The 27,839-nt window shown below is 40.6% G+C and overlaps 1 protein-coding gene across 4 annotated transcripts in view; it reads right to left on the bottom strand.

The window, feature by feature from the left end:
* The window catches only part of PTPN11 (protein tyrosine phosphatase non-receptor type 11), a 46,247-nt gene that overhangs the window by 14,261 nt on the left and 4,147 nt on the right, over window positions 1-27,839 (bottom strand). The window contains exons 2-17 of one of the 4 annotated variants that reach the window (XR_012631344.1): window positions 26,990-27,112; window positions 25,634-25,828; window positions 24,287-24,479; window positions 22,931-23,047; window positions 22,297-22,410; window positions 17,402-17,498; window positions 16,695-16,774; window positions 16,411-16,569; window positions 13,107-13,238; window positions 12,082-12,236; window positions 11,325-11,392; window positions 10,512-10,663; window positions 6,792-6,904; window positions 6,464-6,565; window positions 5,383-5,440; window positions 1,724-2,242 (exon numbers count right to left, since the gene is read on the bottom strand). Coding sequence is in view for 2 of the 4 variants with exons in the window: in XM_074887653.1 (XP_074743754.1) it covers window positions 6,496-6,565; window positions 6,792-6,904; window positions 10,512-10,663; window positions 11,325-11,392; window positions 12,082-12,236; window positions 13,107-13,238; window positions 16,411-16,569; window positions 16,695-16,774; window positions 17,402-17,498; window positions 22,297-22,410; window positions 22,931-23,047; window positions 24,287-24,479; window positions 25,634-25,828; window positions 26,990-27,112 (1,768 nt within the window). In the remaining 2 variants the exon portion in view is untranslated. Of the gene's footprint in view, window positions 1-1,723; window positions 5,441-6,463; window positions 6,566-6,791; window positions 6,905-10,511; window positions 10,664-11,324; window positions 11,393-12,081; window positions 12,237-13,106; window positions 13,239-16,410; window positions 16,570-16,694; window positions 16,775-17,401; window positions 17,499-22,296; window positions 22,411-22,930; window positions 23,048-24,286; window positions 24,480-25,633; window positions 25,829-25,935; window positions 26,039-26,989; window positions 27,115-27,839 lie in introns of those variants that run through there. The other 3 variants (XM_074887654.1, XR_012631345.1, XM_074887653.1) reach the window with 3 other exon arrangements.

The following is a 27,839-nucleotide window of genomic DNA, read 5'->3' as shown; positions in this document are numbered from 1 at the left end:
ACTGAAGAAGAGTCAGCCAAAGTTTCACGGTTTTAAGGAGATAAATTTGTCCTTGAGCAATATCTTATCATCTAGGTTTGAATAAACACCAAGAGCGCTGCGAGAATAAATTCTATTCATACCTACCCACACAGGGCAAGCAAAAACGCAACCCAACAGCCTGGGAGAAAGCAGAAGGGGCTATGGGCATCACCACATCACTATCACTTTCAATCTTGGTCAAAATTCTTAGATTGGGCCAGTCCCCCTCCCTCCCCAACCCTGACACAGATTATAGAACCCTTGCTATACACAGAGATGGATGCAAACTCTTAGATGCATTCATAAAAAAAAAAACCCAAAACTGACTCCGCAAGATAATCGCCTTAAAACCAAGCTGCTCTACATAGCTACTGTCCTCATTTGAATGCAGCTTGTACGTGAATCTGCAGAGGCCTCAACCATAAGGCTTTGCCTCCTTCCTGGCATTTCAGTAGATTATCTCTATGGTTTGCCATTGCCTTGAGATTAAGCTTGTTTTACTACAAATTCAGCTGATATTTGCTCTGTGTTCAACCGGCACTGCTCGTGTCACCTGCGTTACAACATACAGCATTTGTTTCCTAAAAAGTTGCAGGATGGCTCAGCTGCATTTTTACCATTCAGCCCCGACAGCAGGATCGAGGGGAGAGCTAATGCTTAGTGGAACTTTTCCTTGAATTAAAAACCCTTCATCTGTTCGTGAAGCCACGCAGGCTGTCTAGTTTCAGGGAATCAGTAGCAGCAATGCCATGCCTAGCGGGAACATTCCCAACAGCTTTAAGAAAGAAAAAGCAGTATTAGTGGACCTAAAATTAGACTGATATGCAATACTTAGGGGCACGTGTACGCTCTTCTGCTGCAGGCTAGAGAACAGGTAGGACATTACATTTTTGGAAGTGTCTAGCTCCAAGTGCTACAGAGAGTCAGAAATTCTGATAGCTTTTGAAGTATGGTAGCAGCAGCTGGCAGAAACGAGCCTGGGGTGCAATACAGCTCCTTTTCAAAGCACCAGGCCCTCTTTTGAGTCACTGCATGGCGCTGGCATAAAAGGATCTCAGGAAACAGCAGAGCCCCAAAGACAAATGGTACAAGAGATAAAAGATCTGGAAGGCAGAAGCAGCAGGAGTGAGAGCAACAGCTTGGTGTGCCCTCACCCCAGAAAAGCCAGTTGCAGCTAGGTGTGATGTGGATAGAGAAAGAACAGGATTGTCTTTCCCTTCCCCAATTAAAACTGACTGTACACTAACAGCAAAAAAAGAGGCCAATGCCCGTCCCATCCCAGTTTTGAGCAAGTTCCACACCAAGTTCAAAAATCAGGAAAGAAACAACGAGGGTCAGTTATCTGGAGGTGGAACAGGAGAGGAAAAGCAGCAGGGACACAAGTGCAGGAGTCCCAGGAGAAGAGCCACCGAGGGCAGCTGGAGAGGCAGTACCTGGACAGCAGGGAGACCCTCCCACGGGGCAGCCAGGCGGCCGTGGTGGGAGGCACGCGCAGATAGAAGCTCGTGTACATCCTATTTAATAGGAGTTTTGCTCCACTGGCTCTCGGGAAGGAGGGCTGCTCTCTTCAACAGCATCTCATCCCACGGGGGGCTCTGCAGCACAGCGCAGAAACACTACGATCTACACTGGAAGACGAGTGCCCACACAGCAGCATCTTTTCTGACTGCAAGCTGGAAAACAGAGTAACTGACAAACCATCTTAAGAAAATGATTTTTATTTTTTTTTTTTTTAATTTCTTTTTTCCCTTTTTTTTTTTTTTTTGAAGTTCCAATGTTTACAGATATGCTTTTATTTCTGATAATATAGCTTCGCAGCAATAAAAATCACAATGCAGCTAGCAGAGCAGCTGAACTAAGACCCATAAATACCAGCACAGAAAACAATGGACAACCACCAATATTTCTATACATTAACTATTATTTTAATGTCACATTTTGACAATTGTAAATGGTCTACAGAATGTATGTGGGCAAAAGGCAATAAGTGAGTCTTTTGAAACACTAGATGTATAATAAACAGCGCATTATCAACATTTACATGATTCACATCAAATTGATGACATCCTAAATGTATTCCTTTTAAAGGATAGAGATTTTTTCAATAAAATATTACATTTCATTTAATACTCTGGTACAATACTTCATACATTGCAGGAAAAAAATAAATGCAAGGTCTACTCCACCTAATAAGAGGATCCTTTTTCATTAGTCTTTAGTACTGTAACAAAAAAAAAAAAATCACAATAATGTCATAAATAAACAGGCTCAAAATTATTAATTACGTTTCACTATTTAAAAGGGAGAAATTAAAAATTAATTTGAGATAATGAAATTATGGGTAGAAAATCAAAACCTGACAACACATCCTAGTACCAGCTGTGATTTTTCCCATCCCTACAACAAAAAAGGAAACAGGTTTTATAACTTTGTTAGCCATATCCTAGTTAAACGTGTTTCAAACACATATCTTAAGAGGAAAAAGTAAAGTTTGGTCAGGATTAATAGGAGAACCAATCAGTCCTAACAACAGTTAGCTGAAATTAAAGTGTATGCTATAAAACATTCAGTAAATGAAGTCTGCAGCAATTTCATGCTGGCATAAATTATTGTGCCTTCGGAGTTGGGTTAAAGTTTCCCTTGTGGTATAAAGTCTTCTACAACAGAACACTTCAGAACTGCATCCCTTTTCCATGCCATTGATACAGCAAAAGCTTGTAAATCAATGCTTAAAATTTATTCTCTAAAAACTCACTAGAAATACACGAAACCCACATTCACTTATCTCCCCTGAACCAAAGGGTGTTTCTCTTTCTTGCTTCATCTGTCATAAACCCCAGTCCTTGTTTAAAATAATTTTTAAAATGCTTTAAGAATCATCCCTCTCTTGCCGGTGCACGAAGGGCAGACAGATTTTATTTTGCAAGGTCTCCCCTTTAGTATTCAGCAGGGCTTCAACCTCCAGTTAGGAGAGGAGTATTTATTCACAATCTTTCAGATTCTGTTCCCCCCTCATTGACATTCTTCCACCATATGCTGCCCAGGATTAATACACATTCTGCAGTAAGAATTCCCTGGTTCCAAGAAAAAAGGAGAAAAAAAAATAAATCCTATAGCGGCAGGTTCTAAACAGCTAAAATGAGGTCATAAGAGGCAACTTTATGTTGGCCATGTAACTGATTGCTGCTTACACAGGTCAATCTTTTAAGACACATCACATTAACTGAGTTCACAGAGTTCAGATTTGTTCAGGATCCTTCTCTCATTTCTCTTGACTCTTCCCCTGACTTTTCAGTTTGGTGCAGAATAGCTCCAAACCTGAACATGTGTTCCACCTTGCTATAAGTATGAAGTATAGAATTTGTCTAACTTTGTGCAAGTTTTAGACAAATATTTAATTGCTGTCAATCGCTCTATACAAATACCAACACTTATAACTGATCGCTGTTCAGCAGGATGAAGCTGTAAGTAGGGCCAGGAGAGGAAGCAGGCAACACAGAATAGGTATCTCACTACCAAATGAATAGATTTCTCTCTCATCGTTACTACAAATTTTCGATCTAGAAAGGGCACAAGTATTTATGACTAGAGTATAAGGCTGTGAGATTAAAACACGTATTATGGTATGCTGGTGACAGGAGTTCCAAAAAAGAAAACCCAAAGCCTCAAAAGACAAAAAGGACAATAGGCAAAGTAACAAAACTCTGCTTAACATTAAAGAAGCACCTTCATTCAGTTCAAACAAAGTGTTCAAATATTTGATTTTGCAAAGCACTCTCAGGAAAAGGTAATGAAATCTCCCACTTAACCTTTCACAAAGCTGCATTAATTACATTCCAGGCTTTAGCATAATTTCACTAGTACGGCCAACAACACAATCCCATTGGCCCTGCACCCTTGCATCCAGCAATTTAATGCAGTGTTCACCCTCTGCACCTGCTGTATGAGAACGGCAATCCTTCCTTACCACCTAAGTCACAGAATTTCCCCAGAAACCTGGGGAAAGACACTGGTAAGACAGGACCGGTACCTGCTCCGAGGGACCGACTCTGCCATTAACGCACACATGCAGCTGCTAACGGCTTCAAGGGGAGCTTCTGGTCCAGATAATTGGACAGAGCAAACAAAGCGAAGAAACCCAATTAACTGGCAGCTTAACAGCAGTTCTTCATCCTAGAGTCTCTAGAAGAGGACTTTGTCTCACTGACAACAATCAGAAGTGGTTTCAGATGAACGTGATTTTGTAATCGAATGGGGACAGCAAATTCAACGCAGCTCTGAAAGGCACTTCAGGTAGAATGGTGATAAACTCCTGCCTGATGAAGCGAACCAGGACAAGCCTGCTTGCCTTGCTGCCCCTGCTGCCCTTCTCAACTAAGGCAATTTTAGTGGATAGCTAGCTTCCATGCACTGCTTTCCCCACACAACCCTAATTTAGCCACTTGCACTAGCATAAGGCCTTACTAAAAAACCAGAAGACTCAACAGCTTCCACCACCCCAGCAGAAGGGGAAGAGGGTTACCTCATCCTAAGGTAACAGCCTGCACAGTTAATTGTTTCACTGGTTTTAATATGTCACGGTGTCATCATGCAACTTTTAAAAATACCTTAACTCTACACATTCAATCTCTTGCTTAATAGACAAACACAGACAAATTAAGACAGTGTCCTCACAAACCATTAGGCCACTGTGTCTTTTGAGAGATACAGTAAATTTCTATTTTGGGTAGAGATCATGTAAAAGAAATTTTGTTTGATGTAAAGGCTACCTTGCATAATTACTCAAAAATAGCCCATCCAGCCACTCAGCTAAGTCGTAATCAAAGTCATCAGTTATCACAAAAAGCACCTTCATATCAGTAACTGCTCACCCCCTCTGAAACTCACTCTGAGTTTGAAATGTATTAGGACTAATTTTATCATGTAGCTGATTCTATTCACGCTGGTGATCCACTGTTTTCAAACAATCAAGTATTGTTCCCATCAGTATTTTACATTAGTGTAACGGATTTACCCATATCGTTGCTCTCCCACCACCCCCCCTCCCGCCAAATAAAAAACAAACATCCCACAACTGCTCAAATAAGGAAAAAAAACCCCAACTAATAGCCATACTGTGAAACAAAAATACTATTTAAAAAACAAATGGATAACAGTCCAACAGGTTGCGGGATTCAAAACTGACTCTACAAAGTAGTTGTCTACATTGTAGAAAGGATTTCCTTTTATTTGGAAAATGAGCAATTGTAAATCACGTATTGGAGAGAAGAGATATAAACAATCTTTAGATGGTCTTAAGTTTTGCCTACTGTTGAAGGATTAAAACCGTAAATAAAAAGGTACCAAGCCCTCAGAGTTCACCGTTCATGTGAAGCTTCTTCCATCTCTTTCTTGACCTTTTTAAAAACCATGTTCATTTCTGGGAAAGGAAGGGAGAAGGAAAATGAAAAATTATTTAGGAAAAAAAACCCAGCAGTTATTTGTTATTCTGACGTTACACCGACGTGCCCAATTTTGACTTAACAAAACCTTACACTCAACCAAAAGTCTCAAACCTTGCTTATAAACTGTGTGGTACTTTGGCAGTAGAAGATGAGATTGTGTCTAAACCTGGAGAAGGTCCGTGGACTAAATGGATGAAATGCACTTACGGTTACCAAATGGAAAAGGGAAAATAGGATTTCTGAGGGCTTTAAGAACACAGGGGGAGAGATGACAAAAAGCTTTAATTAGAATCTAAAAGAAGTTAATGATTAAAGACACCTTGAATTCAAAGGTATTCCTTTGCTGTATTCGCAGCCCATTAACCAAAGTATCAGATAAACTTCCTAGCTAATAACCTGCATACATCTATTCAGTTGTCTGATTGCAAGAACCAAATTGCAACAGATATTTAAAATCTAACAAAGAGAATCTACAGATTTCTCTCCTGGCAAAAGCAAGGATTTAATTTTTACTAGTATGACAACAGTCCTACACCAACTGCTCCCAGCACACAGGCACAGCAGTTAACTCTGCTCATCACATCTTTTACAAGGCTGAGCGTGAGATTAAGTGTTTTTTGAATCTCTTTAGATGCACACAAATCCTTATCGTCAACCAGGAGCAAAGGTCACTTTTAAAAGACGTGGGAAGTTCAGACTGTAGTTGCTACTCATCTTTTGCTAGCATGCAGCATTTCAGTCTCCTAAATAATAAAGACATCCAACTTATGTCACTGGTGAGTCAGGACCTGAGAACAAAGGCCAAACTACCAAGCTAATGTTCCACGTGGTTTTGAAAGGGTAGACGGAGACGCAACTCAATCAAAATTCACTTCTGGAATTTAAATGCCCTAAGAGGGATAGACTACATGAACTTTTGGCATTAGAAAGTCACCACTTGGGTTCTGAAGACCACAACTGCAGGCTGGATGCACACCCTCACTCCTGAACGTACATACCCGCCTTTGCATGGAAGTCTCTGTACATCTTCTCATCTGAAACTTTTCTGCTGTTGCATCAGCCCCACATTTTCATATACTCTAGCACTATCTTCTCTCATTCTGAAATGAAACAAATATTTACAGTCTGAAGAATCTAGTTTGAAAAACACAGATTTGGACACACAATAGAATTCAGTGACAATTTATTTTGCTCAATTTATTTTAAGAGCAAAGCACAGGGCAACAGTCTAGGGCAGATTCTGTGATAACTCGTTCTCATTCGAGGTCCCTGAAGATTAGTTAGTACAGCTCAAAACTTACACACTAACAACAGAAGCAAACTTACTCTGGACACGTTGGGGTTGGGGTACAGGGTGGAAGAGGGCTCTGATCCCCACTTGTCTGGTCCGATAAAGAATATTTAATGTTTGTGTATTCGTGACCTTTTCTCTTACTCTTCTGTGAAGCAAAACACACCAAAAAGCCAGGTTGTGAATTACTACTAGAAACAATCATTGAAGCAGCACAGAAATTAGATGTGTAACTAACCATGTATGTTTTTAGAAGGAAGGTTTGTATATGAGGAGGAGAGAGCTCAGCTCTGTAGATAACACACAACATGGACAAGACCTAAAGGTCAGCTTTACCTATTGGTTTTAAGACCTGAAAAGCCTCATTTTTGCAATATTCCCCTTTCCACCAGCAGAATATACCAACCTCATGAACCAGCACTCATACGCAGTCTTCATCTTACTTGGCAGAAGAAACCACACTTCATTCTTTAATAGACAGTACCAGCCAGTGGGCTTCCCACTGACCTTATTTCCAGCTTGGAGATGTGGCCAAATGAGTAACAACATTGTTTGCAAGATCTCTAATAAAATAACATCTTAGCCCATTAGGTTTGATATAAAAAGAACCCAAGCTGTTATTTGTATTCTGCAGCATATGTTACAAGCTGCAGCCAATTATGCCGGCATTCATCTAAAGATACTGAAGGCTCCAGCAAGCAGAGCTACACCAGCAAAGAAAGGGGATATGGCTTTCTTCTTTTTTTGTCTTTTCAAGACAAACATTCAAAACACACACATACACCAAAACCTACATATAAATTAAAGCCTCGCTTTAAAGTTTTACAGGGTACTGGGGTTTAGGGGTTTTTTTTGGTGGGGTTGGGTTTTGGTTTTGTGTGCTTGAACAAGTACTAAATAACTGGCCTGAATCAATCTCACAGCAGAGGTTGTTGGAGCCTTTGGGGAGTTCTGGCTGCTGAGTTTCCATTAAGAATGCTCTGTATAGCAATGTAGGTTGAATTTTTTCCAAGATGGCCTTCTGAGACTTGCTCAAAACTTGCTCAACTTGTTCTGTTATTTTGCTGAACTTCTCCCCTCTCAGCCTCCTACTTACTCCCAACAAATCACTTTCAAACAGATCAATTACCTGGAAGGTTAATGCTAAAAAATAACATTTAAACAAAACGCAAAGGTTCAAACTCTGCTGCATTCTACAGTGTTATGGCTATAAACCCCTCATCTGCCAATAACATTCTGAAGCCCAAAACTAGGGCTTGATTTTCGACCCCCAATCCCCCAAACTGTGTGACGAATGGCAGTTCAAGTTACAGTAAAAACGATTTAAAAAAACGTAATCGGTCAATTCTTCTATTACTTAAGCTGACTGAAACAGATAAGCCAAGAAAAAGTAGGTATCTGGCTTCTCTTCCTTCTGCTTAATTCACTGTAACTATCCTTTCTAATTCAGAATAATAGAAATGTGGTAAGAACTACTTGTTTCCTAGATGTAAGAGAATATACACATTTCCACAGGAAAAAAAAAAAATCACTTTGCTTTTCTTCTACACTTTTACAAAGACAGGTAATATTTAACACAACCCTTAACTCTAAGAAATCTTGAGACTCTCAGCATTGCAATGCAAGAGGGAATGCTGGCAGAGCAAGGAAATTTTTCCTCAAATACAAACAAAAAGCAGGCATATCTATGTGAATGGATGCAGCTACTCACATACCCACTTCTTCAGGCCAGCTGGTTAAGTCCTGCATGCCAACAGGCTAGCTAATGTGACTACCTAATTCCTTATCAGTGCTGGCTTGTGTTCAGCCAGACTGAAAAGCAGACAGGGAGCATAACCTCATAGTGTTTCCTATCAAGGTGCCCTAATTGACTTCACCAGGTTTTTTCTTCCAACTTCCACTGCTTGCAACTGCAATCAAAGCAAGCGTAGAAAGAAGGTTCCAGAAGTTAAAGTTTCTCAAAACACAGCGTTTCATTCCCAAACTGTCTTATTGGGGTGAGATTCAAGCATTCTGCACAGTATTCTACTCCTCAGCCAATTTTTTTTCTGCTCTGTCAAAACATGCTTTGGAGCATTCCCAATTCACCATGTTTTTTTCAGGACATTGGTTCCTACAGTCACCACAAAGCTGTGCTTTTGTCTGAGAAGTTCTATACTGTTTTATTCATGTAGCTGCCACTAGCCCTAGCTAGAGGTCAAGACCTCCTGAAGTAAAGCAACGCTCTATTTTCTGTTTCTTAAACTTTTATACCCGTACCTTCTGAGCTAGTAATGGAATAGAGGATGAAACACAACTAACTGAGCCTCATCACTACAGGAGAAATACACTGCTTCACTCAGTATCAAAACACTATTCAAAACCCATTATGATCAAGAGTTGCAGATCTACTTTGTAAATGGCAGTGGCAGAAAAAGACCATATTCAAAAAGCTGAGGATACAAGGCTCACATAATTACACACACAGAGATATGAGGCAGCTCTAAGGCGAAGTGAGACACCAAAGCCAGGAAAAAAAGTACACCTGAGGGATTTCTTGTTCTTCACTTTGTGTCTAATCACCATCAGAGCACACAACAGCTGTCCTGGGGAGAGGAATAAAGTCTCTACCCTCTGCTGAACAGCGCATCTACATCACGTAGACAAATAAAAAATAAGCTCTGCCACACTCCAAAGCAGCCAGAAGCCACACAGAAGTGCCAAGCCCGAGCTGGCACACTCCAGCTCTAACCAGGGATTACACCTCACACCTGGCACTGCGCTAACCACGCTGCTCCCCACGTCTGCCTCATCAGCTGTGGGGTTTATCTCCTTCTGAGCAGCAAGCCAGCTGCAAAAGGAAAGATACTGCAATTCTGAAACAAAAAAATAAAAGCCCCAGATGACCAGAGGTTCGGGCAGAGCATGAAAGCAACGGTGAGTGGAACATCAGTTCCTTCTTACAAAAGGAGGTAACTTCCGAAAAAGACTGTAGAATTTCAGTGCAATGAAGTAAAACAGGAAGAGTAAGGTGGAGGCTTGCGGTTGCGCCACATATTCTGACAACTTTTCTCATCTCGCCACACCAAATCACTCCTCTAACTGCTTTTTGTTGGACACTGCACTGAAGAACACCACACTCATTCTTTAGTCTTCTAGTCCAACATACTTACATACTCTTGTTAATAAAATATATACCTTAAGAGTCCAAAACTGGTATTACAGTGACTAGCGTTTGAATTTGCTTATCATACTTTAGAAATACAGTTAAAAGATTTGAAATCTCTTCAAAACTCAACAGAGCACAAGGTTCTGTATTAACTAACAGAGCCTTACTTTCTACTTTTCTTGCACAGAAAATTAGGTAATATCAAGGGAATTTGAGAGCTGGGTGCAGGGACTGGGGGACAGGGAGGACAGGCCCCCACGTATGCAAGCATTTTTGTGGAAGGTAAACCAGCACTAGTTGCAGCCATACAGAGAAGCTTCTCAGACTGTTGATTTTCTTCCTCCGCCAGTGGCCAAACACACTGTTTCTATTTTACAGTTTTCTAATTCCACCTAACAGTTTAAGTAATCCTTAAGCATAATGAACTGAAATACAGGCTAACTCCTCCGCAAAGGGTTAACGGGTTACAGACCCAGCCTTTTCACAATGCATTGGTTGTCCAGCCAGTCACACCTCCCAAAGTCACAGGCAGCAAACGAGCAACTCTGCTCCCTGTTCAAACAATAACGTGTTCCTTTGTGACATTTTATACTTCAGACAAATGTACCTGCTCCTCTTCAATTCTGCGCTGTAGCGTTTCAATGTAGTGCTGTACTGCCATGTAAATAAATCTGTATTGTGCTTCTGTCTGAACCATTCCTGACCGTTGTGACCTCACCATCTGAATGGTCTTCGGAACATCAATATCACAGTCCACACCTAGGAAGAATCATCATGTTAATAACAGTGAAATAAACTTTGTCTTTAGAGGAGAGATTGTCCTCATCTTCCAGCAGAACACAGTGTAGTTGAATGATCCTGCAGTAAGCAAGATTGCTAACATTTAACACAGAGGATTTGTCCTTGGCTACTAATACACACATCTGTAGAACTGTGGCATAATGGGGAAAGCTGTCCTGAGGGAAAAAACTGCATCGGTTCCCAATGTTCCAGGATGACTTTAAATGCAACCTAGCTCAACATACATGCCGAGCTAGTGTTTATGACAGTTTATACTTAAGTACAACACCGTTCTCCAAAAACAATTTGCTCAAATTCAGCGTGCCTGAGTACATTGACAGCCACACACCCATGAATGATTTTAAAAGAGAAAAATAAATAATACAAATAATAATAATAAAAACATAATCAGACTCCTGGCTAATCCTCAGTTTTCATTATGCTGAACTGGAGCAGGGTTTCAGCACTTTGACTCCAGCTAAATCAAGCGGAATGAGCAAGTCCCTTTGCCAAACACACACACACCTAATTTGTAGCATCACTAGAATCCTCTATTCTGGCAGCACTCCTGTTGTTTTACTGAGATATCTCTGTCAGTGTCCCACAGGAAAATAAAACTCAAGGAGGGGGTGGAACCTACCTTTTTCTCTGATTATGTCAATAAGAATATCAATCACAATGAAAGTTCCTGTTCGCCCAATCCCAGCACTGTAAAAAGAGAAGGGAAAAATAAAGTTAATTGTTTTGCTCTTCCTGAACAGACGTCAAAACGCCAGTCCAAGAGTCTAACATTAAAGACATTAGACTTCCAAATTATAACCAGAGCCAAACCAAACCACACAGCCAAAAGTAACTAGAGACTTAATCAGGTTAACACAGAAGAGACAGAAGTCGTAACAGCACTTCTGTACCTCAGCATTTATTAATGTCCTCGAATCAGAAAAACACCTACAAGGTCATATCTAACATTTCCTTGCCTTATAAAAAATATCTCATTTACGAGCCAAGACTGAGGACAGAGCACTCACAGGAGGTGGGACGGGATACTAGAATTTCCGTGATCCTGTACCTGAAATGTATCAGCCAAGAGTGGTAACACCTTCTCCTACAACATCAGAAATTCTTATTCATACAGACACGCACACTCTGAAAGACGGCCTGCTCCAAAAGGTAACCACTGGACAGCTATCTAGAATATATCATTTTGCAAAACAAAGCACAAACGCCTTGACAGATCAAAGTCTGAGTAGCTCTCAGGGAAAGCTGTCTTCTTTTAAAAGAAGTTAGGTGGATTTTTTTGGCAGGGAGAGCTGAAAAGGATCCAACATCCAACAGAACTCCAAAGGCACAGAGAGCCTTTGTCTTCGTAGCAGAGGAGGCACAGTGCATCGCCATACCTGCAGTGGACCACAACTGGTCCTGCGTCAGAAATGCTCTCCTGCTTATGGTGCACCTCCTCCAGAAAGTCCAGTACCCCACCGGGGTCACTCGGGACTCCATGGTCAGGCCAAGTTCTGAAGTGGTATTGCCAGACTGTTCTCTCTGTGTTCCCCTGGAAGGAAGATGCCAAACAAAATCCTTCAGATCAAAATCCAGCTAAAAGGATTATGTGGCAAAGTTGAGTCAGATCAGAAGGCGGCATATCCAACCTGCTGCTCGGTATCCATGGCACCACAACTCTCTCAAAGGAGGGAACAACCCAGAGTTCTTCCTGGCCTGACAAGCCAGTCACACCACCTGCTTGCTCAGTTCTCTCTTTCTCATGCAATTGTTTCCAAGAACATTTCCAGCTTCACCTTTAGAAGCCAGGGCAAAGTTTTGTCCAAAAGGACCTTTATCTGTCGTACTGACGATTCGTACCTAGCGGCACTTACCTTACGCTCGCCTTCCCACTCAGTTCTATCCCAGGGACATACCAATCTAACACATCTTGATTATTTGCTTCTTACACAATTCATTTTGCACCCTGATCCAATTTGTTCCTTAACAAGGAAGTGCTATTTCTACACTAGTTAACTGTTTCCTTCCTCATCTTTTGTATTCCTTCCCTTAAGTGTTTTTCCTACATACTGGATCTACACACAACCATTTTCTTCTAGTACAATCATCTCCATGAAAGGGAGCCAATACTAGCTAAACTTAAGTGTGATTACCTAAAAGCATCATCCCTCTTTCCAGATTTCCTCAAAGCTCTGCAGCCGTGCATCTTCTGCCAAGAAGTGCTTAGGTATAAGAACCTTCAATTATTCCAAGGACAAAGAGAAAGATGTATGGAACTAAACCTGGAGCTTCAAAGAGACAGGGCTCAATTTATTAATCTCTTAGTGCTTTTATTGATTCCAAAGAAACAGTCTATTTCTGTAATTTTTTTTTCTGTGATCTGCAACCTAAAATAAAAGGGCAGAGTTATTAACATACTTACTTGTCCAACTTTAGAAAGTTTAAGTTCTCTTAGTGTGTAATCGTGTGCTGCACTCTCCTTCACATTTCTAACACGCATAACACCATACTCCTTTAGGGAATATTCATCAGGCCAGTACTTGACACACTTACTCTGCAAGATTAAAAGAGGGATAAAAAAAAAAAAAAAAAGGAGTAATCAGTAAAAAGGAGTAATCAGTAAAAAGGCAGGCTGGTTCATAAACTGGTTAACAAACACATTTCTGAAGCTTTGATTTCTGAATACATACACAATTACTAGCTAGCTGACAAGATGAAGTACATTTTAGGGGGAAGTTTCTCTTCCCCATAACAAACACCAGATGATTTCAGAAAAACAGGTACAGGCAATCTCTCCTTTTAGCAGGTTTCGTAATCATTTTAGTACCTGCTTTTCTTCGATAGTTTCAAAACCCAGAGATTAAAATATTGTTACTTTTATCTCCAGCCAGCTACAGGTTTCAAAATACTGAGAACTTCCAGTGGAATGCTGTAGCCTTACAGGCTATTCTACAATCAAAACCCAGCAGGTTGCAAAATAAATACCAAAGGCATAAGCCATTTTTAGTGGCAATGAAAGGTGGATGCTTGCTTTTTCATCACTTGGAGCAGAAAGGACTAACATAGCTCTCTAATTCGATCACCAAAGGAACAAAGAAGCGTTCCCTGTGGCAGGGGAGTGAAGTCTGATGTGTTTGTTGCAGCTTTTGAAATTTAGAGCTTTTGGTGTGCTGCTTTTCTCTCATCTTTGGCCAGGGATATATTCCATCCACTGAAGAACAAGTTCACCTATTACTACTTGGATTTGGTTCCTGTGACAGTCCAGGGAAGAGCAACACCTGTTAGCCTGGGAATGTAACCCAAGTCCCCAAATATCGGATGAGAAATTACAGCACATAGAGATGCAGCTTCCAGCAATAGCAAATGCAGACCAAACACCGAATACTATGGAGAAACATTTCTTATTTGCAGCTACTACTGCATATGTATGAGAAGACATGGCAACAAGAAAGTTCCTTCTGCCAACACAAGATACAGTAAGAGATGATGGAACACATGCTTTCCAGCCTACTTTGGCAACAAGATGCTTTTCTGTTCCTTTTGCCCTTCTTTCCCTGCCATCTCCAAAAGGGTACAAGATAAAAGATGTTGATCTTAGCATATGCCAACATAACTTGCAGTTTCAATACAGAACTCTGAACGCGAGAGCAGTTGGTATAGCGAGTCTGAACAGTAACACGCAATGTTAAAATAAGCTTTAGTCTGATAGAGGAGATGCATGTATTATCGGCTCAATGACTGCCTCCAAAACACCACTATTTTAATTTGTAAGTATTCGCTGCTCCTGCAGTGCATTCTAAAGCATATTCAGATCTCTCTGCAGATCTGAGATGTTTCATAGTGCCTCACTTCCTTAGGCAATGTGCTCTTGAAGTCATCTCTGATGCAGAGGTTTCTCTCCTTTCTGCAGAGCTGAAAGCATCTTGGCCTGAGATAAAAAAAGCTTTTATATCAGGACTGTTATTTGCAATTCTTAAAGTAGTGAAATAGGTATCAAGAAAAAGAAAAAAGAAAAAACAAAATCAATGCATATAGCACCAATTAAGTAATCAGACATTAAAATGTTTTATACTGCCAGAGCACAGAGAACAGGCTTAGCAAAATTTGGAAAGAATCATGGAGAAACTGCAGACGAGCCCAGGCCATTCAGTAGATTATCAAAGAAAAAAAAAAAAATTATTCAAGTCAACTCTTCCAAAATAACCCCATAAATTATTTCCCTTCTTCCAAGAGAAAGTTCTAAGATGAAGGTCACTGGAAAGGGGTAGCTTCTCCCTCCTTCAGTGCATTCTCAGGAAGGAAACACAAATCATGCCCCTTTATAAGGGTGATGAATGGGCAGAAGTTCACAAAGCCTAAAAAAAATTCACAAGAAAAGTCTAATGGTTTCTACAAACAGCACCAATGGCAGCTTTGATACCTAGATTAGAAACAGAAGCCCATAAAATCCACTGCTATTTATCTTCAGTACATATACACAAAGCCTCTTTTTTTGTGGCAGTGGTAAGGAACACCCACAATTATCAATCACCCATAGAAAAACATTAGCTATACTTTCAATTCCATTTTCTTCAGAAGTGACAGTCATCTACCAAGATAACAGCTTTCCATTCAGAAACAGATCATCGGATTATTGAAAAAGGTGGACAATGGTACATGAAAAAGCAGAGAAACTTTAAAAAGAAAAAAAAGAAAATAGAAACTGTTTACCAAACAGGAAAAAAAAAAAAATCAGAAGCAACCCATTCCAAAGATAAAACTATACTATATAAAGGAAGTGGTACATGACTTGCCAGAATATCAGTATTCAACTATTTCCTATACTTTCCTGCCATGTCATTAGAACCCAGAAACAAACTAATAGCCTCAGATTTGCCAGAAGACAGTGAATAAGACAAGATCTCTGTACTCAAAAGGTAAAATGGAGGTTCTTGGGACACACCATTGCAGGAAAATTTCCTCTTTTGGAGTTTTAAATACTGCCCAAGCAGTTCACAAGGAGTTTGCAGATTACCAAGGCTGAACCAGGCAGCTGCGTTCATGCAAACAGGGCAAAGGCAAAGGACCTGACTTTAGGAATAAAAGTGCTAAATTACACCTGGCTGGGGGCTTTCTAACCAGGCACAGTATCAGCCGTAATCACTAGCTCAGCACGTAATGTTATCAAATTCAAGCACAGAAAGTCAAGTCAGAAGAGAGAATAGCATTCTAGTAGTCTAGTAAATGTGACTCGACTAAGATGAATCTGGGGCAACCACTTTCACATATTGTAGTTTTTAAGAGAAGAAGCAATATCATCTACGTTCATTCTTATAATAAAGTCCCACAATTCTGCTTTTCTAGTGAAATCTATACCGGCTTGGTAAGCTAAAAGAAATGGCAATACTTTTGTTAGAGGAACAGGGATTTTACCCCTTCAAGTACGCAGAATGTGTGTGGCTGCATCTCGCATTCCGGTGCCTCAGTCCCTGAATAATTTTAAAATACACAGATTCACATTCAGTAGCTAAAATTTAATCAGTCAACCCTTAAAAAAGGGAGGCCTGATGATATGAGTATACCCTCAGTTGCCACAGGCACCAATAAAAAAGGACACCCAGCACCTTCCAGGTCTCCACACACACCAGATTTCAGCATATAAATCAATATAACCAAGTCAGTTTAGTCCTTGCTTGCATTCAAACGTCATGACCTTTCCCAAGGCCAGTTTAAGAGTCTGTTTTTACCTTTCCTCTTTCAACTTCTTTTGTTGTCATAACAATAACTCGGGAATTCTCCTGGAACACCATCCTCCAAAAATCATTCACTGTATTCTGTAGGCAACCTTGAGTAGCAATGTAGCTTTTTTTTGGCTTTGAGTTGTTGCACTTGGTTTCAAACTCAGGCTAGAGAAAAAACAATTTAACAAATGGTGACAAATGGTACAAGACTAACTTGGATTTAAGTGAGTGTGTTAAAGAGGAGACATGAGCTGTACCAACAAGGCTTCTGTAGGTAGGAGTATACTTACCATAATAATATTAGCATTGATATAGTCTGAAACAGGCTCATTTGGATCACCATCATGTAGAACAACTCTGGTATGATCAACTGGAAGAATATATATGAATGTTAAGCACTTGCATCCTATGGTTGCGAACACACAGCTGTTTTTAAATATTTATTTAAATATGCACAGACAGGTACATTTCTTACTGCTACCAGAAGCCATTGAGTTCTCAAACTCAGTCAGTTAGGGGCTAGAATATTCAAGCTTTCCTCTTTTGCCATTTATTAAAACAAGTGGCCCATTCACAGCAAGCTAGACCAAAATACGTGTTCATGCCCCCTAGTAACTCATGAGTACACGGACAGCCAAGCACTAAGTCAAGGCAAATGGCCCCTGGATTTGCACTTTGCAGTTTTGTACCACAAATTAATCCTCTTAAATTTAAGCATTCCAGTTTGCTGAACAGCAGTTTAAGGATGTGATGCTTTAAACAAAAGCTGAAGATAAAGACAGTATTTGGGAATCAAAATATTGGTATCTACAAAGTGCAAACGTTTGAACACGAATTGGAAATCGCATGGGCTAATACTGACAACGTAAGAGGGGAATTATCACTAAAGAGAAGAAAAAGCACAGTGGTGCTTAATTAACCCTGTATTTACGAGGTAAGAAAGGAAAGCGTAGAAAGGTAGCAGGCTTACACTATAATGAAAGAAATCAATACTTACAGGGTAAAATGTTTTTGTATCTATTTTTGTTTTTGTTTTCTTGACGCTGACCTTCTTTACGACTATACAGAAGTTTGCATTCTTGCTGCTGTAAAGTCTGAACGAAAACAGCACAAATAACTGGTTTAAATAAAAGCAGTATGGACTGTTTCACCATCATTACAGCGATCCTTTCTCACAAAAATGATGCTGCTTGATTATAACACCAGATAGTCAGAGAGATACTGGATTTCTCCATTCAGACTTAGTACAGCATTGCTTCCAAGGTATATAAGAAACACAGCAGCATGAGTGACAAGGCGAGCTATTTTCCACCTGATAAACACCTACGAATTCAAAGCTTCTTTAAACCACAGACTATAGCCAGCAAGTCCTCATGATACTGTTCTGGCCAAGCAGACACAAGCTGCTCCCTTAAAGCTTTCAGCTGTAAAAGGAAAACCTAAGTGGTTACAAAGAACCACAACAAAATTTTTGCCTGTGGAAATGCGGCCATCCTAGAAGGGAACGCTAAATAAACCAAACAACACCAGCAGCATTCTACAGAGCAAGTCCAAATAAACATATTTATCACTATGTCTTTCTCACCAAGCATAAAAGTTAGGACTACTATCATATTTCTCCTTTTTGCTGAATCAGGCCAGTAAAGAGTTAAAAACTTTCCACTGAACCAGCACTAGCTTTAGTATTAATAAAGATTAGTAACTAATGCACAGACAACATTGCCAACCTGCAAAGGAGTAAGGCACTTTGTGATCCAGTGCTTCTGTCCCTCATCTGTACTGGATTCCTCCAGACCTCACCAGTCTTCTCCCGCTCCTTCAGCTACAGCGCGTCTGGAGTGACGCCGCTGGAAAGCCCCCAAAAAGTCCCTGAGGTTACGAGGGCTGTTACAGCAACGCCGCAAGAGCGGATCCACGCGAGCTGCAGCCAGACCAACTCCAGACAGCCAAAGAGGAGGAAGGGGCATACAGGAAACCCAGCAAAGCACAGCACAAGCAACTCTATTTAAATATCAAGCATAAGGAAAAGTCCTTCAGTGCTTAGAAGCAGCATATGAGGAAGATATTCTTGTCTGTTCCCCCAAAACAAAAGTCCACATGGGAATGCTACCGTATTTCAAAGGTATGATTGAGAAGGGTACAATTCAATGTACAACCCACCACCACAGCCACACACCACTAAGTGCTCTAATTATTCTCTTCTACCAACACAAGGCCATTTCACTAAATCAGTACAAAATCTTGCGCAGACTTTCTCGTATTACCCTGTTGGGGGAAGAAGGGGGGCAATTAGGTAACTACAAACAGGGTTATCCATAAAACATCCCAGTGCAGAAACAATAAATCTGCATGGGGATTTCTCCTGTTGGCAAGGAGTTAATTTCTCAGTGCCTGGTTCACAGTTAAGATGAGAGGGACAACAGCAATTCCATACTTCACAGCCATGCAGCTTAGTAGCAAATCTCCCTCCTTGCAATGAAGCTGGAGGGACCAGAATCTCCATGTCTTTGTTCCAAGTTTTAATCCCAAAAGCAGTACTGGCCTGACTAAAAAGAAGACTCAGGCTTTGGAAGCTGCTCCCCTTGTTATTACCACCCTTAATACTCTTGCAGAGATTGCTTTTACTTCAAAGCTTGGGCACGTCAGGCGCATTTGCTCACTTCTATTTCAGTCTCTGTTATTGTTAGTGCCTCACTTAGTGACCTTGGACAATCAGGCTCATCCTAAAGACAGGGAAACCAAAGAACAAAAGCAATACAGGAGAGCTGTGAGGTTTCATGCTTATGAAGCAAAGACAGAAAACACATCCCCATAAAGCATTGCTTGCTACTACTACCAACAGGTGAAACGGCACTTTGTAGTAAGCTCACCTCTTGCTACGCTGCAAGGGTCTTTCAAGCGCCATTGTCAGAGAGCACCTTTAGATAATTTTAACACTTTTGAGTCTCAGCCAAGTGAAACGCCAAAGAGGTGAACCAAAAGTTAAACTTTGCTAGCAGGTTAAAAAATGGAAACAATTAAGTGTGTGGAAACCATAGCTTCAAACACATCTTCACTTCATACAGTTAATTATTATTGCTTTGAGCATCCCTGAGGAGAGATCTATGAGCAGCGGTGACTTCTAACAAGCCCATTAAGAGATGTACACAATGCAACAATAAATCTGAAACGTAGTCCTCCATCCCACTACAACATCCAAGCATTAAGCTCACCAAACAGCCATTTTTCAGAAGCAAAAACATTACAAGGTCTGTCAACATTTCTGTCTAGTGGTTCATGGGATGAGAGGTACATTCTTAAATATGCCTGAAGACAAGTAATTTATAACTACCATCTGGACTGCCAAATCATAAACAGCACCGGCAGAGATCCATGGACAACCTGGAGTTTGCCCCCCCTGCCTCCTGCTACCAAGGTTGACAGCTATAGCTGAGGTGAATGAAAAAGCATGACACAAACTGCTAGGAGATTGCTTCATTTCCAAAAACACAGTGGAAAAAAAAATAAGGTTTAGTGCTGACCTCACTAACAGCAGTGAAGGGGAAAGAGAAGTGGAATGTCTCACAGTTAAAATCTCTCATTTCTTACATTTACTTTTTCTCTAAGACTTCTGGCTCGCTAGCAAACACTCTTCAGGAAAGTACCTTACTTCTAAGGACCAAAAAATCCATTACAAGACAAATTTATTCAATAAAGAACAGAGGTCAGAAAAGGAGTCATAAGTGTCAAGTAATAGTTCAGTCATATTTTGACAAATCAACAATCCATTCCTAAACACACCGCACAAGAATGCTTCCCTCGAGAAAAAAAAAAAAAAAAAAAAAACAAACAAAGAAAACCAACATTAATTCACAAGGCTTCTAGTAAGCCAGCACCAGTTACAAGAAGGGCAAGCCAACAGGGCACACTTTTTCCTTATTATGCCCTCTGAATAAGAGTAAGGTAAGGTATGCTCAGAGTCTCCAGGGAAGCCAACAGACACCCTCTGCTTGGTGAATTTGTAAATGTACATTCAGGCAGTGATCACAGGCAATCTACACGACTGTGTCATGATTGGATCAAGCACACCACTAATCAGTCTTTGGAAAAAGCAGTTAATTCCCATATTCAAGTTTTAGCCATTAGAGCAGGCGTGGCTAATCTTCCTGACCCTTCAGGCCCCGTATCAAAGTTCACACGTTGAACTCTGCAAGAGAACCAATTCAAAGGTTGAGGCCGTTTTACCTCCAGGCAAGGTTCACAAGTAATAGATGAGATCTGCTCCCCGGGGGAGGATCCACCACTCTACTGTCAGGGTACAGCAGAGCCCCAGGTCCTCAGTAGAGGCCAGAGCAGGCTTTGCTGCCTTGCTTCCCCCTCCAGGTGGGATTCTGCCCCCCCACACTGGGCAAGGGGGAAGAGTGAGGAGAAAGCTTAATCCTCATTTTATGATTTCCCCACTGCCATGACCTCAACTTTCTTATATTCCATCCACACTCATAGTGAAATGTGCTACCCCTTCAGTAAAAGTCTTTTGCTTTTCATAGATTTATTTTTCACCTCCTGACAATCTCAGAGCAGACTGGAGAGTGCATTTAACTTATGAATACGCCTGATCAAAAAAGAGTTTTTTCAAGAATGGTTGCTTTGCAAATCCATCACTATTCAAGAAATTTCTCAAAATAGCATTACACAGCCAAAACCAGCCTCTCTCTCAAAGACCAGGACTTTCCAGTTTCCTGTTGCCATCTGCTGGTGGAGTTCCAGACTCCACTGTGGTTTTCTTCTGTATGTGTGGCGTAAACCAGTCCATTGTACTTCAGACACTTGTAAGATTTTGGCTATGACCATCACATGCAGGCAGCTGTTAAGTGAATCCAGTTGTCAGAGAAGGGTTAGGACCCAGGCTAGACTCAAGTAGTTTGGAATATGTCAGTTAATTTGCTCTACTTGAGAAATTAACAGATTCACTGGTATTTTCTTTCAAACATAAATAGCTCCCTGAAATCATTAGGATTTCAAAGAAGGGGAGAGCTGGCCAGCACAGCTATGTTACAGACATGAGATGTGCACGGATAAGACAGAAGGAAAGGCAATGCTACTTTCTAGAAGGGAAATGGAATTTTGGCTCCAGGCAGAAGTGAAACAGCCAAACAAAACAAAAATAAATCTTCAGGAGTCTAAGGAATACACATAATCAATGGTGCTTCATCTTAGAGCTTGCTTAGAGTTTTAAGATCCCCAAAACCAGCTATCAAAAAGCCACAAACGCAAGGGCAAGAGCATATTGACTGAGAAATCACACTGAAATTACCTTAAAGCAAGAGTGCCCAACCTCCCAAACACAGCAGAGTGCAACCTGAAACACCCTCTGCACCAAGACATGCAACAGAAAGCACGGTGCAGTTCCCTTTGCACAATACATCTGACATATTCCAGCTGCATCGGCTATCACTGCTGTACTGGGACTCGGGCCACCAAGAGTAACTGAGGCTGGGAATTAGTCCTTTGCCTCCAGAAACGTTAATCCAGCCTAAGGACCTCTTCCTGTCCGTGTGAAGAAAAGGAACACAGGAATGAACCTGATTTAATTGTCCTGGAAGGCCAGACACAGTTGTACATACAGCTCCCTCATGGCAGGGAGGATATTCAAGAGGGATTGTGCTGGCATTGAAGAACATAATTAGCTCTCAGAATCAGGAAAAGAGGCAAATATTTCAGACGTTTTACTAGCAGACACAAGAATGAAACTGGTAAAATTTTAACACTTGCTGTACCGGACAGGAGATGGAAGCAAGAACAGGGATATGAAGCGAGAGAGGGGGAGATGAGAAAATGTCAGGAAGGCAGCAAACCTAACTTCTCAGTAGCGTAGAGATTTAATACCATAACACTTGGAATGTAATGAAGTACCTCAAATTCTTCCCAGAAGCCCTGCTTGACTTTATCTGTAGTCTCTGCTAGCTTGCTTAGCTCTCGCACTCTGCTTTCAATCTCTGCAGCATTAATACGGGTCGTATTCAGAGGCTAAGAAAGATACAAATATTAAACAAAGGTGTAACAAATGACAACCGTGAGAAGAGAGTTAAAACACAAATATCCTACACTAAGTTTACTTTATATAGGCAATTCTAGGATCCAGGCATCTATTTGGACTTCAAAACTTTACAATTCATACAATGAAGGGCAGCGAGGGTACCAAGGAAGGGGGCAGGGAACAATTGCTTTTAGATAAAGTCTCACGGTTGTTCTTCAATACATTAAGTTGTCTCATTTCTGGACTAGTCCTGCAATCCCTATGGACCACGATGACACCGAGAGAAGTTCTGCATGCATCGCAGACAAGAGTCTATCCTTCACAGGCATATAAAAAACTGTTCCCGTTTAAATGACTGACTTCTTCATCCAGTTTCACGAAGTTTAAATCTTCATTTTTGCATTAGGAAAGAAAAAAAATGATGTCTCACAGAACACATGGAAAAGCCTGCACTTCAACAATAAATGCTGCAGGTAACAAAGCTTAGTGGTGTCTTCTCCATTCACTCACCTGCTTGAGTTGCAATACTGTGCCCAAAGTTTCTACCATAGGGTTCTTCTTGTAATGTTCCACTAGATCTGTCAGAGAGTCAAATTTTTCCCCTCCACCAACATCGTATTTTAGATCCTTGAAAGACAGATGCTCATCAAAATAAATGCACTTAATACAATGATGTCTACGCTAACATCATCTTTAGGCTACACAACATATGAGAAATTCTTTTTAAAGCCACATATAGAAGAATCTAGTAAAAATCCTTCTGCTAAGGAATGGTAGAATTTTAATAAAAAGCCACACATGCACTATGGAGGACATTACCCTTTTTGTCATCTAATTGAAAATCATTTTATCTGCCTTTTCAGGAGAGCTGATTCCTTCTGAACTGAGGTTCGGGCAGCTCAAGCAGGCTACCTGAGCTGTGTGACCAGAATCCAGGAGATAACTTTGGAAATCAATTCAAATTCCTATCATTGGGAATCATTGGCTCCTGAAAGGCTGGTATTGACTGGCATCAGCCCTATTTAAGGAAACAATGCTGAACTATTTTCTTCAATGTCATAAATGCTACTAGTAGTTAACTGCAAATCAAAGAGATTTTCTTGGAAAAAAAAAAAATGTTCTGGTACTTCAGCTTTTACAGTCTTCGCAGGCCATTTCTACCTCCAGACTATTTCTGTTATTGCATTTTAGTTGTTTTTAAACAACTAAGTTGTTTCACTGTCTTTTAGAGTAATAGAAGAAAATGATAACATCTATAAATTTTTTTTTAATAGCAACCCATGGGCTTTTATGAATCAAAAGACCATAATTTAATAATACTTCAGTGAAGAACTACCCTATATTCAATTCAAGCTTTAGATTTAAAAGTACTCCTTGGATTCAATACTCAAAATTTTCACAGAATGTTGACCATCTATTAGGTGCAACTTTACAAACTGACAGGAGAAGCAAATATATTTGGATAGATCTCTATTTGCCCAATTACTCCTATTTTTATATAATTCATCCAGGAGACTGCAACTCACTTAAGAAGATTCATGAACACGAAAGGCTCCATCAGCAGAGGATTTGAGACAGACTTCTGATGCATTCAAAAGCAAATCTATTAGAAGGTACTTGACAGCATAGTGTAGCGTGACATGATTCAGTCAGGCAAGCAGTCAAAACCAATAAAACCCTAATAGAATTTTGATACTACCAAATTAGTCAATTTGATCAAACAGATGATATATAGCACATACAGTACCACAGGGAAAAGGGAAATGTATTCAGCTCTCCGTAGCAAAGTGCAAGATGGCCTCCTGCTAGAATAAACCCACTGCCCGTGGAAGTAGCCCTGTTAAAGAAGCTCGTGCTTCATCATACCTGGCAGTGAATCATGACATGTGTCACTTTAGATTTCCCATCATTACTCTCTCCTTTATCATCTCCTGTCCGGACAGAAAGAACAAAGTCCCCAGGGTGGCTTTGACTCTCACGCACAAGAAAGCTTCCATGTTTTCCTTTTTCTGTTAATAGTTTTTCAGCTTCTCTTCCAGAGAGATGTCCATGAAACCACCTTTAAATAAAGTAAGATATAGACAGGTACCCTACTTGTCATTCCAGCCATGGCTGAATCTGCTTGTTCTAAATATTTATAACAGAAGTAAAACGCTCGTGCTAAGTTATACACAGAACAAGTGTCCGGGTCTACAGAAAGCCTCAGTTTATAAAAATAAAAAACAGAATAAGCCTTGGAAGTGTACCTGCAACATACACACCAGCGATTACAGAAACACATCAAAGCAAGCACCTCCATAAGCACTGAAATTTGCATTTCACACAAGCTTCAAATGAAGCTTTAATTTGGATCCTTTACAACAATCCAAATGGCGTCCAGTAAACACAAGCTTATACTGCAGCCTTTTCCTCAGTCAAGGCATTTATTCTTTTATTTCCTTCATGAGGATGCCCTTTGCTGATAAACCTGTGGGAACTTAGCATCTTTGAGACCCTATCCTTCCATCAGATTAGGAACTGGACAGGATAATCACCTCAATCTCATTTCTTCAAGAAACATGGCCAAAAAGGCAATAACCCTCCCCACTACTGTTAAATAAAAGCCATTTGGAGGAGTGAGAGAACTTGTTTGAATATTTTCCCTTGTTTTTTCACTTCTGAGAATAAACTGATATCTATGGGCCATAGAGGTTTATTTCTGACAGACACATACTCCCTCAGTATATGTCTGAAGTCTCAGATTCTCCTTATCAGCCACACTCCTCAAAACATGAGTTTCAGCAATTTGAGGGTTTCCCTGTCATTCACTTTCTTACACATATGCCCACTGCTGGAAAAATCGTATAAAGTTATGCCCAGAAATAGACCTGGGCATTCCTTGCAGTAATAACAGCTTCAGGAAGCTTCGGGACAACTTCTACAACAAAACATTCTCCCAGTAAAAATAAAGGGAACTACGCCCTCTCTTTTAGTATTTTATCACACCAGGAGAATGCTGAAGAAAATAGGTTATGAGGCTTAGATTGCTTTATCTTTAGTCATGTTTATTAGTCTGCTTTGCAGATAACTTCTCTGAAATCAGTGGGACCACTTTTGGTACAAGACAGTGGCCACCCTTTCATCAAAGGGAAGCTGACTGCAGTGTTAATAGGGATAAACACACGCATTTAGCAAGTGCATGGACACTGAGGTTTTCACCACCGTTTCTCTGACCTTTCAGATGTAGGATCAGCACAGTTCAGTGGATATTTCAACTCTATAACATCTCCATTCTTTTCCTTGAGCTGTCCATGATGTTCCATATAATACTGGACTAACTCAGCCAACGTAGCAAACTTCTCTCCTCCATAGAGGTCATAGTAGTCTCCCGTGTTCTGGATCTTGATGTGGGTGACAGCTCCAGTTCGTCTAATAATTGAAACAAAGGAAAAAAACCCACACGAGTCAGCTGATTTCCAATCAATCACTTTTATATTTAGTGTTCTGTTGTCTGAGTTGGAGAAATCCATACTTACATTTGTATCGCTTTCCAACTGAAATACTGCAGAAGAGCTAAGCTAGAGCACCTCTGCAGTGTGCTTCAGCCACATTTCAGTGGCTTGCAAGAAGGGGAAGTGGCTGTCCAACAGTCAGGAAGAATAGGGAAAGAAAAAATCTTAATTCTGTAACGAAGGGATCCTTGAAGCCAGTGTAAGCTCTGCGGCCTCACAATCTCCAACAGAAGTCCCTCAAACCCCCAAGAACTGCACACACAAGCACGAGGGGTGGAGGGGTGAGAAGAATTCAGCCTATCCAAGACACCCATCAAAGCCTGTTTACTCCTTTCCCCAGAATTTCACACTAATCGCTAAGATCTCCCCTTCAGTAAACAGTTGCCTTTGCCTGATGCAAGTCATTTGCTCCCACAGTCTCTAGTATTAACGAGGAACAGCTCTCTGACAGTCCCCTTCTGTTCAACAAGGCCCATTATCTCAAAGGTATCCCAGAAGCATTACTCTTATCACCAATCCCACTTTTCCTTTTTCCTTTATCTACTTCCTCCTGCCGTCCTTTCCCCATCCCTACCACTATACACACAGTGTCAGGGGAAAAGTGTTACAAAAGGCCTATTTTGGAAGCTGAAACAGCACCGCAGTCGCCCTTAAAAACTTGCTGACTTTTCCTGTAAGAAGAGAGTCTGGAGAGCATTTCCTTGCACGTGCTCGATCAGTAATTCCTATCGTCTCTGCTACTTTCAGATAGTTACCGAATAGATTTTCAAAGGGCTAAAAGTAATGTTATTATGAATCTACTTCTGCTTCCCCTTATCTTTTTTGTCCCTCTGCAGAATCAGAATTCACTATTCTCCAACCAATAGTTTCCCCAAGTTGGGTAAAAGCATTTGAGAACCTCTGCATGGAAAACAGGAGAAAGAGAGGAAAACAGTGAACAACAGACTAAAAAGTGATCCGTGCATTCTTTCATCTCTTAGAAGCAGTTCACTTACAACTCCTTCCCCATAGAACAGCACCAAATGAAGACCCTGACTAATTTGGGGAGAAAGACAAAAAAAACCCCATTTAAACGCACCTAACAGAGAGCGTAAAGTCTCCTGGGTTACTTTTGCTGGGCCGTGCCAAAAAGCTGCCATCCACTCCTCTTGTTAACAGCAGGTTTTCTGCTTCCACCCCAGTAATATTTGGATGAAACCATCTAGAAGAGGTTAAAAATAAAGAGTGTTAATAAATAAACGGAAGATCTTCTGGTTTTCAGAGTTAACTTACGCGACAAGACTAAACAGAAAAATTCAACAGCTTCAAAACCAGAAAGTACTGAATTTTGTTCCTAAAGAAATAAGAATCTGTATCTTAGCAGAGAGTATAAATTGTCCGTTTCGTATTACATTGCAATTTTACATATTGCTAAGAGATGTTTTGTAAGAGGAAGACCTATACCTCTACTGCTTGAATTAAAAGGGTATCAAAGGTATACAATGTGAGCAGCGACCACAAGTCATGCATTTTCCTTACTCCGGGAAGACAGGACACACAAAGAAACTGAAAGACAATCCAGAAAAATACTTAAAAATAAAACAAAACCTCCAAAGTGACAACTTGACAACATTTTAAAGGTTAGAAATTTAACAAAACCTCATGCTTTAGGGCACAGGCTGATCACCAGGTGATAGGGGTCAGGAAGGAGCTTCACTTGTGGACAACCTACGCGGTTGTCCCGTCTTCTTCCACCGTCCTCAACAGAACGTGGTGCTGCCCGCTGCCAGAGCGCCGCTCTGTCTTCTAACTACCATGGCAATTTCTCTGGTCCGAATATATCCCACTTAAATACAAACACCGAGGAATCTCATATTGATATTCACCACCCACAAACAGCCTTCTGAATGACTAATATAGTGCCCTGCCAAAGGAGAGCTCTATATGGT

The sequence above is a fragment of the Strix uralensis genome, chromosome 17 (genome assembly GCF_047716275.1).
Source record: "Strix uralensis isolate ZFMK-TIS-50842 chromosome 17, bStrUra1, whole genome shotgun sequence".
Lineage (NCBI taxonomy): Eukaryota > Metazoa > Chordata > Aves > Strigiformes > Strigidae > Strix > Strix uralensis.
This window is presented reverse-complemented; position numbering and strand designations above follow the sequence as displayed.